This window comes from Equus quagga, chromosome 1 (genome assembly GCF_021613505.1).
Source record: "Equus quagga isolate Etosha38 chromosome 1, UCLA_HA_Equagga_1.0, whole genome shotgun sequence".
In the NCBI taxonomy this organism is placed as follows: domain Eukaryota; kingdom Metazoa; phylum Chordata; class Mammalia; order Perissodactyla; family Equidae; genus Equus; species Equus quagga.
The window spans coordinates 89,459,215-89,471,740 of NC_060267.1; the positions used below are offsets into that span (position 1 = coordinate 89,459,215).

The 12,526-nt window shown below is 46.1% G+C and overlaps 1 protein-coding gene across 9 annotated transcripts in view; it reads left to right on the plus strand.

The window, feature by feature from the left end:
- Positions 1 to 6,212: 6,212 nt before the first annotated feature.
- The window catches only part of SPTAN1 (spectrin alpha, non-erythrocytic 1), a 64,802-nt gene continuing 58,488 nt past the window's right edge, over positions 6,213 to 12,526 (plus strand). For 5 of the 9 annotated variants that reach the window (XM_046653763.1, XM_046653779.1, XM_046653771.1 and 2 more), the window contains exons 1-2: positions 6,246 to 6,354; positions 9,033 to 9,083. In XM_046653763.1, the coding sequence (XP_046509719.1) occupies positions 9,051 to 9,083 (33 nt within the window). In that variant the 5' untranslated portion in view covers positions 6,246 to 6,354; positions 9,033 to 9,050. Of the gene's footprint in view, positions 6,355 to 9,032; positions 9,084 to 12,526 lie in introns of all 9 variants that reach the window. The other 4 variants (XM_046653746.1, XM_046653799.1, XM_046653737.1 and 1 more) reach the window with 3 other exon arrangements.

Consider the following 12,526-nt stretch of genomic DNA (forward strand, 5'->3'; position numbering starts at 1 on the left):
GTCCTACCTAATGAATTCCTGATGCTAGATTTCCTGGGACCTGCAGAAAGCCGACAAGAGCTGGGGTCTTCCACTTACGTGATGAATTTACAAAAACACCCATTATAAAGGAATTTATCCTCCAAGTTTACAGCCAGGCTTCATTTGCTTTAAATAACAGTTCATATAGATGGCATTCAGAAATATTTTTCTTTTAGCTTCTTCAGGATGTTTACACTAAATATAGTACACGATCCTGGATTGGAACCTGGGCCAAGAAAAAAAAGATCTGTTTGTGTGTTTGTCTTATAAAGGACACTGGGACAACTGGCAAAACTTGAATAAAGTCTATATGCTAGATAATAGTGTTATGTCAACACTAATTTCCTGACTTTGATTATTATACTGTGGTTATAAAAATAATGTCCTTGTTTTTTTTTTTTTTTGAGGAAGATTAGCCCTGAGCTAACTACTGCCAGTCCTCCTCTTTTTTTGCTGAGGAAGACTGGCTCTGAGCTAACATCAGTGCCCATTGTCCTCTACTTTTTTATACGTGGGATGCCTACCACAGCATGGTGTGCCAAGCGGTGCCATGTCCACACCTGGGATCCAAACTGGCGAACCCCGGGCCACCGAGAAGCGGAACATGCGCACTTAACCGCTGAGCCACCAGGCCAGCCCCAATGTCCTTGTTCTTAAGAAATGCATGTGAAGTATTTGGGGGTTGGTAGGCATAATGCCTGCAACTTATTCTCAAATGGTTCAGGGGGGACATATATCTACACACATACGTGTTTGTGTGTGTGTACTTACGTAAGTATATACATAGAATAATAAAACAAATGTCAAATGTTAACAAATTGGAGAATCTGGGTATTGGGCATAGGGGATTTCATTCTATTAGACATACTTTTCTGTAAATTTGAAATTATTTCAAAATTAAAGATAATCCTCACCCCTCCCCAAATAAACAAAAAAACCTGTACTTGCAGTTCTGATAAGGTGACAAAATCAAGCTACAGAACCTACAACCCTGAAAACAAGACCACAGTGATGGTTACCAGGAAGCCATCAAGCTGTAGCAAGGATGGAAAGTTGACTCTAAGCAGGTTTTGCAAAATGCTTCCTACTTAAAGTGAAATAGGTGACTTGGAATAATTTTCATTCAATGGAGAATGTGATTTATGTACTTGCAGTACTTGATGGTTTGAGCTAAAAGTTATGGGAGCTCAGAAGATAGATCTGTTGCATTTCGGGCAGCTTTTCCCAGAGGATCCTACAAAAGAGTTTGGCAGTCAAAGAGGTTTGGGAAATACTCTGTCAAAAGTAAACTAGGTGAAGAAATAGGTGAAATTTGAATGGCAGAATGTTGGTAATTGTTGAAGATGGTGATGGGCATATGGAGGTTCATTGTGCTATTCTGTTTACTAGGTTTATCTTTGAAACCTTCCATTATAAATGTCTAGATTCTAAAGAAAAGAAAAAGGACTTTTATCTTGGACTTTTTAATGCCTTAACTGTGCTGCTTTGGATTGTTAACCTTCAAGAGTTTGCAGTGTTTCCCAAACTGACGATGGAACTCCTGTTTCCAGAGCTTCTCTTGGGCCTAATATTTCTGGGAATACACTTTCTTTTTTTCTTTTTTGGCTGAGGAAGATTCGCTTGAGCTAACATCCATTACCGATCCTTCTCTTCTTTTTGCTTGAGGAGGATGAGCCCTGAACTACCATCTGTGCCAATCCTTCTCTATTTTTTTGTATGTGGGACATTGCCACAGCATGGCTGGTGAGTGGAGTAGGTCCACACCCAGGATCCAAACCCACAAACCTGGGCCGCCAAAGTGGAGTGCATGGAACTTTAACCACTCAGCCACGGGACTAGGCCCAAGAAGACACTTTTGCTTTACTTGGAGGTTAGGTGGTCAAGAAAGTATCTTGGAACATAGTATTTGATCCAGATACTTAAAACTATTCAGATATTTTTAAAAAGTCCAAAAATCCTTTTATTCTAGGTACTCACTGTGAACATCTCTTCATCTCTGTCATCTCTGTATATATATATATACACAGATATGCAAATACAGTTCTTAAGTAAATAGACTCAGTACCCGTGTTCTTCTGTAACCTGCTATTATTTAGTAATAGTTCAGATATTTTTCAAGTCAATGAGTATGACCTATATCACCAATATAGTCTGCTGATCTTATGAATCATAATTAACCATCTTTCAGTTGGTGACTAGTTACTTCTAATTTTTTACAATTATTAACGTTCTTAAATATATATCTTGTCCTACCTTCCTAGGGTAAATACCTTGATGTATTGTTGTATCAAGTGGCATGCAAATTTTATATTCTGATCCACATTGCCAACTTGCCCTTTCAGAACTCAAAATGGGTAAGATTTGTCAGGCAGAAATGAGGGTGGATGTTGGGAAAGAAGGACATTCTACTTGGAGGGAAAAGGTGTGAGCAAAAGCATGAAGTTGGAAAAATAAATAACCTGTTTCACTGGTTGGCTAAGCTCAGGTCTGGAGGAAAGCAGTGGGAAACGATCCTGTGGAAAGGTAAGTTGGAACAAGTTTGGGAAGGCTCCGGAATCTATTTAAATAGCTTGGACACTTTGGTAGGCAAGGGGAAGCTACTAGATTTTTGAGAAGGTTTGACACGGTTTGTGAAACATTCTAACTGTGTGTTCAAGGTGAACAGGCGGTGTAGAGACTGACATGGCCTAACGGCAGTCCCACAAGAGTACAGATGGGAGCTAAGTGAGCTGCATTGGGAAGATGTTCGAGGCGGGGAGGAGCTCGCCTCTCTGCTGTCACCTGCAGTCCTTTTAAGAAGGCCAGCCTGGGGCCAGCCCCATGGCTGAGTGGCTGAGTTCGTGCGCTCCGCTTCAATGGCCCAGAGTTTGGATCCTGGGCTCGGACATGGCACTGCTCATTAGGCCATGTTGAGGCAGCATCCCACATGCCACAACTGGAAGGACCCACAACTGAGATATACAACTATGTACTGGGGGGATTTGGGGAGAAAAAAAAAAAAGGAGAAGAAGATTGGCAACAGTTGTTAGCTCAGGTGCCAATCTTTAAAAAAAAAAATTAAAAAAAGGCCAGCCTGTCACAGCCATGCTCCCAGCAACTGTCAGCCTCTTCTCTAATGTGGTCTCTGATTTCAGAAGCAGTCACTGTGTTTTGCTTTATTTTTTAATTGTGGCAAACTATACACAACACAAAACTTACTATGTTAGCCATTTTTAAGTGTACAGTTCTGTGGCATTAAGTACACTCACATTGTTATATAACCATCACTACCACCCACCTCCAGAACTTTTTCATCTTGCGCAACTGAGGTTCTGTACCCATTAAACACTAACTCCCCGCTCCTCCTCCCCCCAGCCCCTGGCAACCCCTGCTCCACTCTGTCTCTATGAATTTGATGATTCTGGGGACCTCATGGAAACGGAATCTTACAATATTTGTCCTTTTGTGTCTGGCTTATTTCACTTAGCATAATGTCTTCAAGGTTCTTCCGGTCACAGTTTTGAAGATCTGTGCTGTTCCTTGCCAGCTCTGACACTGCAAAATGTCATCTGGGAAGAAGTACACTCCACTTCCGGCACGACTTCCCAATCAGCAACCTTCTTGGGAGGAAAAATAGCGGAATGCTTGGTGCTTGCTTGCTAACTGCCGTGTGTGTGTGTGCGTGTGTGTGTGTGTGTGTGTGTGTGTGTGTGTGTAGACTCTCCCAGGGAGAGTAGGCAAGTGACTTTCCATGCCCGGAACATGTGAAAACATCATTACAATTGGTGCATTTCCCAATGTTGACGTGTTGAACAACTTGAAAACGTAGTGGCACGACCTAGATGCCTAAGCTTAGGGCGCATATCAAACCTTCAGAGAACTGCTGGAACTAGAAAAGGAGCTCCCCCTGCTTTTCAGGAGGCCAGGAGCGAGGGGACTGAGAACCTGGAGTTGATTGGTTCCAGAGCTGCTATACTGTCCTGCACTTCCTTGTTTTTTTCCTGAATGAGTTTCTCTCAGACAACAAAGAGGGCCATTATCTGCTTTGTCATCTTCCTCTCCCCACACCTACCCGAGTGTTAGGCGTGGTGAAACTGGTGCGAGGTGAGGTAGGCAAGGAGAATGCATGAAAAATGGCTTTTTAAATGCCTCCAGTGCCAAATGCAGAATGGGGTGCGTGAGTGAGGGGGAGGTGGAAGGGCTGGAGATACTGCTTTTTGGCCATGTCTCAGATCAGACAAAGGATCAGCGAACAAGATTTCGGCGTCTGTCTCAGTATAGAAGCTCTCTCTAAGGTCAAATCTGTTTTGCATCTGGTAAAAGCAGCAAAACCCCCATTTCCCTATGAGGCCAGAGTGATTTAAAAGAAAAACCCTCCCTTTTTATAGCTCCTGCCCACGGCCTTGAGAGCCGTTCTTTGTTGGAGCAAGTCTTAGAAATTCTGGAGAGCTGTGATTGTGTTAGCCATTTTGTACCCAGAGCTGAATATTTGATTAAACATTTTGCTGCTCCCCGCTGGAGAAGAGGCTGTCGCCACTATCAGCTGTTCCCAGAAATGTATACCCCAGGGAGGAATTACCGGGGCTGTTTTCTCTACAGAGAAGATTGAAGGAAATGCCTCTTGGCTCCTGCGTTTTTCCTCCAGATTCTCTAAAGCTGCTTCTGGGGTGTGGCCACTTGTTTTCTTTTCTCTCCGCTCTGATGGAGCGAGGGAACAGGGGAATTTTTCCTCACTATCATGGCTACAACCAAGGTCGTTTAGAAACCAGATTGTAGATGCCAGGCAGGGAGAAAGAAGCCAACCTGGAGAGGACCAGGAAGCTCAGGGCTGGGCCTGGGCCCAAGCTTTGGTGCAGCGCCCAGTGCCTTTATATTTATTTAAAGAGGAGGGCTGCCTGGTAACTGGGAGGCTGAGGCCTTCCTGAGCTGCAGAGCTGCTGGTCTGCCTGACTGCACAGGAATGATCTGGGTGTTACTCCCAGTGACTGCCGCCCAGCTGTCACTGGTGTGGGGGTGGGGAAAGGGCTTCCTAACCGAGAGCTTCTGGTTATAGAGTTGAGAGCCAGGCCCTTAAACTGCTAAGACGGTAAAGAACAGAAATTCCAGAAACCCCTTATTTTTCTTTTGTCCACACCCCAGCATCCACCATCACAATGTCTCCCTTTCCTGTGGGAAGGCGGTATGGCAAACTGTTACAGAGGTTCTGACTGCTCGGATTCGAATCCTAGCTTTTCCTCTTGTTTGGTGCCTGACCCAGGGCAAGAGACCTAGCTTCCAAGTTAGGGTGCTCATTTGCAAAACGGGGAAAATAATACCTACCTCATAAAATTATTGCAAAGATTAAAAAAAAAGTAACACATTAAATGCTTAGCATTGTGCTGGTACATAAGGAAAGTTCAGTAAACTGTGGCAGGAAGAACCTTAATATCCTGTTTATAAAATAGGACTGATGCATCCTATTCCACGAGCGACCTGTGAGAAAGCTTTTGCTGTAAGAATATAAGAAATTATTAACTCTCCAAACTCCAGAATGACAAACTCCAAATTAGTCGGCTTTATTTTTTAGAATCGGATTTGGCCTTTTCTTACCACCTCCTCAATCTTGGAGCCCAAAATCATCCTCGGTCTCTTGACCTCAGCCCCGACCAGGATTTGGGTCGGCGGCCTCAGCCTTCTCCTGGGGAAAGGGGGCACCAGAGAAGCACACGGGTGACCTCACCCTTTGGGACTGGGCGTTTTTCCGGCCGGGGTGCGCAGCATCCCAGGGCAGACTGCAGCGATGGCCCCCGCCCCGCCCTTCGCTGCAGTCCTGGAAAGGCTCCCAGGGACGGAGGGGCGGGGTGCAGAGGAGTCTCTGCAGGGCGGGGAGGGGCAGGATTGGAGGATCCAAGCTGCGGGGAGGGCGGGGCGGCTGGAGCATCTCGGCCCGCCTGGGCGGAGGCGACGACTCCTCTGCACCATCAACCCCCACCCCTGGCGCGCGCCCTCTTTCCCCATCCTCCCGCGGCACTCCCGGGGCTCGGCTCTTCCCCCGCATCGCCGCTTCGGCTCCTTCCGGTAGCGCTCGGCCCTTTCCGCTGGACGATCGGGAGGCGAGCCGGCGGGAGCTCCGCCCCCTGTGCTCCTCCGGCGCTCGCCCCCGCCCCTCGCGCCGCGCCGAGGCGCTCTCCCCGCGCTCGCGCCCGCCCGTCGCCGGAACGCGCGTGGCCGCCTATAAAAGAGGCGGGGCGCGCGCGTCGCCGCCACTACCCGCTGCGGAGCGAACGGCGAGGAGCGGAGGCCGCGGAGGCGCGTCGGTCCCTCAGCAGCGACCCCCGGCCCGACGCACCCACGGCTCTCACTCTCCAGGAGCCGGTGAGAGGGGGAGCGGGGGAGCTCGGTGCGGGAGCGGGGCACCGGGACTGCCGACCCCCGGGCGGGGAGCCGGGCGGCCCCCGGGGTGGGGCGGGGCCGGCGCGTGGACAGGTGAGCCGGGCGGGCCTCGCCGCTCCCTCGGACGGGCGGGAGCCGGGCGAGCCGGCCGCGACCGGCTTGTGGCGCGTGGGCTGCAGGGGACCTGGGCGCCGGCGGCTGGAATGTCATTGACGGGGCGGAGGGGGGGGCGAGGCCGCCGGGTTCCTCCCCGCCCCTTCCCCCAGCCCGGCCGCGGCCCCGCCCGGCCCCATCCGGCTGCGGCAGGTGGGGCGGGGGCTCCCTGGTGGGGATGGTCACCGTGCCCCTCCCTGCAGAGCGCTCCCCCCACCGCCCCCGTCCCTTCCCTTGTGGGGAGGACTTCTGCAGCTCCTTTTCCCAAATCCCAAATCCCCCAAGCAGTGCCGGCCCGACCCTTGGAGGAGGAAGAGCCAAGATCAGAGTAAAGGGCTCTGTGACCTTAATTTCATCCTGTATGGCGAGTCTCTGTCTTCTCTCTTAGACGCAGAAAGGTCCGAGACTGGCCATCACCTCCTTTTCTTTCCTTGTAATAAACGTCTCTTTCCTACCCAGTTGTGATTTGCTTGTAAATAATAGGTAGATGCGGTGCTTGCTTCGTATGAGACCCAAATCAAATAACTTCATAGCTTAGGATTCTTTTTTTTTTTTTTTAACCCTCCTGAGACCGGGTCTTCCGAGTCGAGGACAGTATATTTGTCAAAAATTCTACAGCCATTCCGGTGTTGAATGATAGAGCAGCCTTTTGTTTGAAAGCCGCCCCTGCGAATTTGATTAGATGCTTCCCAAAGAAAATTGCCGTTAAAAGTCTCTGATGTACTGGAATAAAATATCTTAAATAAGGGGCTTGTTAAGATTAATAGTTGAGTATATTTTAAATTAAAAGCCTGAATAGCTCAGGAAGCTGGGTTGAGATGCTGTTGGAATTGCTGCAGCCCCTTGTCAAATCTCTTTTATATAATAGATCCTAAAATATGTAGGCTCTTTGTTCTGTCTTCATCATGGTATCTTAGAAAAGCTTAACCATCATGGCTGTTCGGGAAGAATAGAAGAGAGACCATACGAAGTATTTTCGTAATGTGTGGAGAAATTGCGTCGTCATGGCAATTGGACTTGAGTAAATCAGAATGTATCAAAGATGGAAGGGTGGGGGTGTCTTGCAGCCAGGAAACAGAAAATCTTCAGAATAGCAGTGGGAACACACTGCTGTACGAAGCCGTTGAGCCAAGATTCCAGCTCCTTAAACTAGTCATTTATTTTCCCTTTGGTTGCAGCTGATGTCTTAGATTTTGAAAGGTCAAATTGAAGTCAAAGTTTAAAAAATATGCTGCAGGGAAAAAAATGTGCTGCAGAAGGGCCTCTCTCCAGGAAATGAACAATAAGCCTTTTTTAGTAACTGGGCCAATAATTACTCAAAGGGACCCTCAAAGTGTGTTAGCTGTTATCCGGGGACCTAGATGGAGAGCCGAGACTTGAAAGGAGGATTTGCTCTGTCCTGGACAGGTGTGAAGCCGTTCTTAATGTAAACCATCAGCCTGATGACATTCTCTGATACGCTTTTGGTCTCGGCAGTGTGGTTTGTAGTAATCTAATAATTGGAGAAATCCGATATGTCGCAGGCTCTAATAGGAGTCTGTCAAGCAATCTGATGAACAGGTTCAGCTGGGGAGAGTTGTTTTTTAAGTATATCTTTTGGTTCCTTGGGTTAGAATTTTCTCTGCTTTTCCTTACCTGCCTTCATTCCAAAGGGAGGGGCCCACTGCAGCTCCTGAGAAGTGGAAGTCGGAATAGTCCACAGTCCTGGCATTGCTGAACCTGCACTAAGGACAGTGTGGGCACCAGGCTGGCCTCGTAATCAATCCTCCGTGGGCTATGCGAGGACTCCACTAGTTATGCAGGCGGGTCTGCTACAGCTTCGGTCAGAGGAGGTAGAAGAATGCGACGCCCTGGTGGCAAATGCTGACTCAAGGCACTCAGAGGAGGGACGCAGGGCTGATCCCTGGGTGGGGGGGACTGGAGCAGCTGTGCTGGTTACCTCCCTTCCACCTTTTTTGCATACTCCTCTTGTACCGGTTTTGAACAGGAAATAGTATTTTGTAAAGGAAGTGTACCAGTAAACTAGGCCCAAGTCAGATCTTTGTAGCTTGAGTTGGTTCTTGTTTCTTATAATTTCACGAAATCATGCTGTTTTATTACTGAATGGAACGGAGTTTAGGAACCGTCTAGTCCTGGGAGTCTCAATTAATTTATCAGAATGAGGGGCAGTAGGGGACATGTTCAGTATTAAAAAGTATATTCAGTATTATTACTTTATTTGAAAAGTCAGGAAACTGAGACCCAAAAAGGAGCATGACTTGGCCAAAGCCACACACCTAGAGAGAGAAGCGCTGCTAAGACTGGAGAACCTTGGTTCTCTTTCCGCACGTTAAGCCCCTGCTGGGCCTTAGAAGCTCTGTAGAGTAAGCCAGGCACCAGGGAGACATCTGAAATTTGATTTGCACCTGTGTTCATGTGTTTTTAAAGGTCTGTTTCCTTCATTGTGAAATTGTTCTGTTCAGTTCGCCCTCAGAAGCTTGTTATCTTGCTCTCCCCTCCCTCTGTAGACTCCACATTCCTCCGTCATGCTGTCATCGTTTCGTAAGCGCAGAGTCCAGGTATCTGACCGGCATGCAGGAAATGTGTTGCCTTTTCGGGTTTGCCTGGCTTGCAGTGAAGACACATTTGGGTCAGAGAGTTTGAATGACCCAAAGAGAGGGGGAAGAAACCCTGCCTGCATGATCTTTCTGTTAAGCAAATTGCTTAGGGTTTGGGTTTTGTTGTTTTTTTGGTGTTATATGAATAGAAGTCTTAGTAAATTTATTCTAAAATTTCCAAAGCCGCCTCTTCTTTTACTTTCCTCTCTTTAAGGCATGACTATTAATTTTTTTATCACCCTACTGGCGTTTGCATGTAGTGTTTGCTGATTTTTTTTATTGATGGTTACTTGGTTCTTAAGAACCAAGGGACTAAACTGGTTGTCTTACATATTTGGGAAAAATAACCTGAAAACATGTAATAAAAGTAGTATTTTTAAATTTGACAAATATTTTAAACTTGGGTTTGTTTCCTGTTCCCATTGACTTATTTTTTTCTGCCACATTCCTTGTAATGAAGTGGCGCTTGCATTTTCTTGATGAAAAAAAAGCTCACTATATATCTGTTTTGTGTACAGTTTTTGCGTGTTTGCTAAATTCGACCTTTTTCAAAAAGAAAAATGCTTAAAATTTGTGTATGATAGCCCATAAGGAGAAATAGAAACTTTGCAAATTTCTAGTGATTATGGGTGATAAATCCAAGGCAAGCCCTTTTATAAATCAGACTGGTTAATTATTTAAATGAGGTTTATAAAAATGGGCCACATGATAACCTTTTCCTGTTTTGAATCTCAGACACAATATTCTGCTCTTAATACCTCTCATCTGAATTTTACAGGTTAAAAGGTAAGTAGCAGCAAGATAGTATTTGGGAAGCGTTCAGAAGTAAGTGTCCTCAGCGTCGCTCTGCGTGTCTGGATTTTGATGCAATGCAGTATGAGTCTGTTGCTTTCTTCAAGCCGAGGCCCCGCTCACCTCTGCAGAATCGTGCTGACGAGTTGAAATGAATTGATCAGTTTGAAGGCTGACATGCAGATCCACAATCCTGATTGGAATGTGGTTTAAGCAAAAATATTTGTTGTTTTTATTCATGGTTAAAACTCTTAACTTATGTATTATTTACCTCTCTGCTTACCATCAGACCTGCCACTAAAATCTGCAGCTAAGCTGGTTTTGAGTTAATTTGTTGGATCTAAGGATCAATTGGTATGGGTGCTAACCAATTTTTTGGTGGTTTGTCCTCAGGGGAAGCCCTTCCACATCCATGGAGGTAGTTCTCTTGCTTTGTACATGTAAAACTTGGTAATAGGTCAGCTTTCTAAGCCGTGGAGAAAACAGCATTGTTGGTTCACCTTTGGGCTCTGACTAAGCAACAAAAACAACATTGCTGAATGATTTCTCTGACCTTCTGCTTTGGGCAATGTTTGTGAATTTTTCCATAGAGCCTAATGATCTCTTCATCCTGTTAGTCCCTAAAACCCCTTTCCTTGAGAATCAATCTATGCTGTGAAATCAGAATTCATTTGGTAGTTCTCCAGGTGCCTCTTACATCCAGCAGAGTCAGCTTGCTGAAAGGACGGCAGTCCCACTGCTTCATTTTAAATAGCGACTCCTTTCATCTTCACTACCATTTTCTTCTCTCCTGGGGCTCCATAGAGAAACTGTGCTTGCTGAATGCTTCTGCTCTCCAGGATCTCTGCAAGGTCTCCTAAACTACTCACTGCAGGAGCCAAGTTTGCAGAGTCTAAAGCATTTGACCTTTGGTTTGAAAATGTTTGTATCTGCAGTCTTTTCTGTTGCTTGACACAGTGTTGTTCCCACCCACTGCCTGTCCTCACCCACCAAGGACAGATATATCCCCTTGCACAATGGGGCATATAGTGTCTGTAGATTAGGTTAAGGCATTTAAAAATTCCTTAAATACCAAGAACTGCCTCAAACAGCTGTCTCGGCATTCATCAAGAAGACAAAGATATGAATTAATGTCCAACCTCTTTGTAGGAGTCCATTTTCGTTTGATAATATATACAAGTTTGTGTTGAATACGAGCACTCGTTGGATATATTATATCTTTGGATTAAACTGGAACTTTCTAACCAAGATACATGTCTTTAGACCCCCTTTTTCTTCCCAGAGATCTGACAGCATTGTAAGAACGCTGACAAGTTCTTCTAATTTATTACAATAGAGGACATAGTTGTAATTCCTGTTTTATCCCCTGAGATCAGTTCACGTTACTTGCTGAATGATGCAGCTTATATTTTGACTGCTGCATTGCAGCATCTCTAAACAGCCTGCATCTTCAGTCTTCTCTCATAATATTTGAAAAAATACAGCCTTTTCCTTCAGTTACCTTAAACAGGAGTGTCCTTAAACTACAGTCGTGCAACACATAATGACGTTTTGGTCCATGATGGACTGCATATACAATGGGTGGTCCCATAAGATTGGTACCGTATACCCTAGGTGTGTAGTGGGGTATACCATCTAGGTTTGTATGATGTTCACACAATGACACAATCACCTGACAGTGCATTTCTCAGAATGTAACCCCGTCATTAAGCGAAGCATGACTACAGGGGATACGTTTAGCACTTACTTTCCCCTCCTTCATCCTCCAAATACATAGACTGGATTGGCAAAATCAGGGTTGATTGGCTGCCTTGAGATAAGCAGATTGCATGCCCAGGAAGTCAGCTTCTTTGCGGTTTTTAGGCAGTTAGTGGAATAGATAGATAGGCTGGTAAGGTCGGAGATTGTTTTTTTAATGGCACATGTCCCAGATTCTTCCTTTCTAGCTCTCAAAAGGCGTTAATCCCATTAAGGCTGGGAACAGCCCGGAACATTCTCTGTGGAGTCCGCTTTTTCAGTGAGCTGCATATTTCCGAGCAGGGGCGGGGTTCTTGCGGCCTGCAGTCTCAGTCGCAGTGGGAATGTGGCGCCTACACACAGGCAGAATCCAAGGAATTCCATTGACTCACATAGTTCTGGGTGAGAGGTTGTAGCACCTTTGGGTGGCAGTAGTTCTTGATGATATGAGACTTCTTCGTGTGTTTAATACAGTCTATGGAAATGAACGTTTAGAAGCAAAGAGTCACTGGGACTTACACAGATAAACTGGAGACGGCTCCCTATCAGGTTAAGGGGGTGGGGGGAACTCCTACTAACCTAGAACCTTAGGCTCCTGTAATCCCACAAATGAAAATTCTGAATGCAGACAGCAGTGGGAGAGCACTGATGACTTTCAGATGTCCAGCTCCCCAGAGACAGCCAGTTGTGGCTTGGCAGAGCTCCCACCTACTGACGTCAGCTGATCTACTGCAGGAAAGAAAAGTCCATTATTGCCTGACCAAAGCACTTGGTATAGAATTGACTCGTTCTACTTCACTGGGGTGACAAAGAGAGCCTTTTAGGTTGGTTAATTTCAGCAGGGCCTCGCTGAACTGTCTCCCTGGATTGGTAGG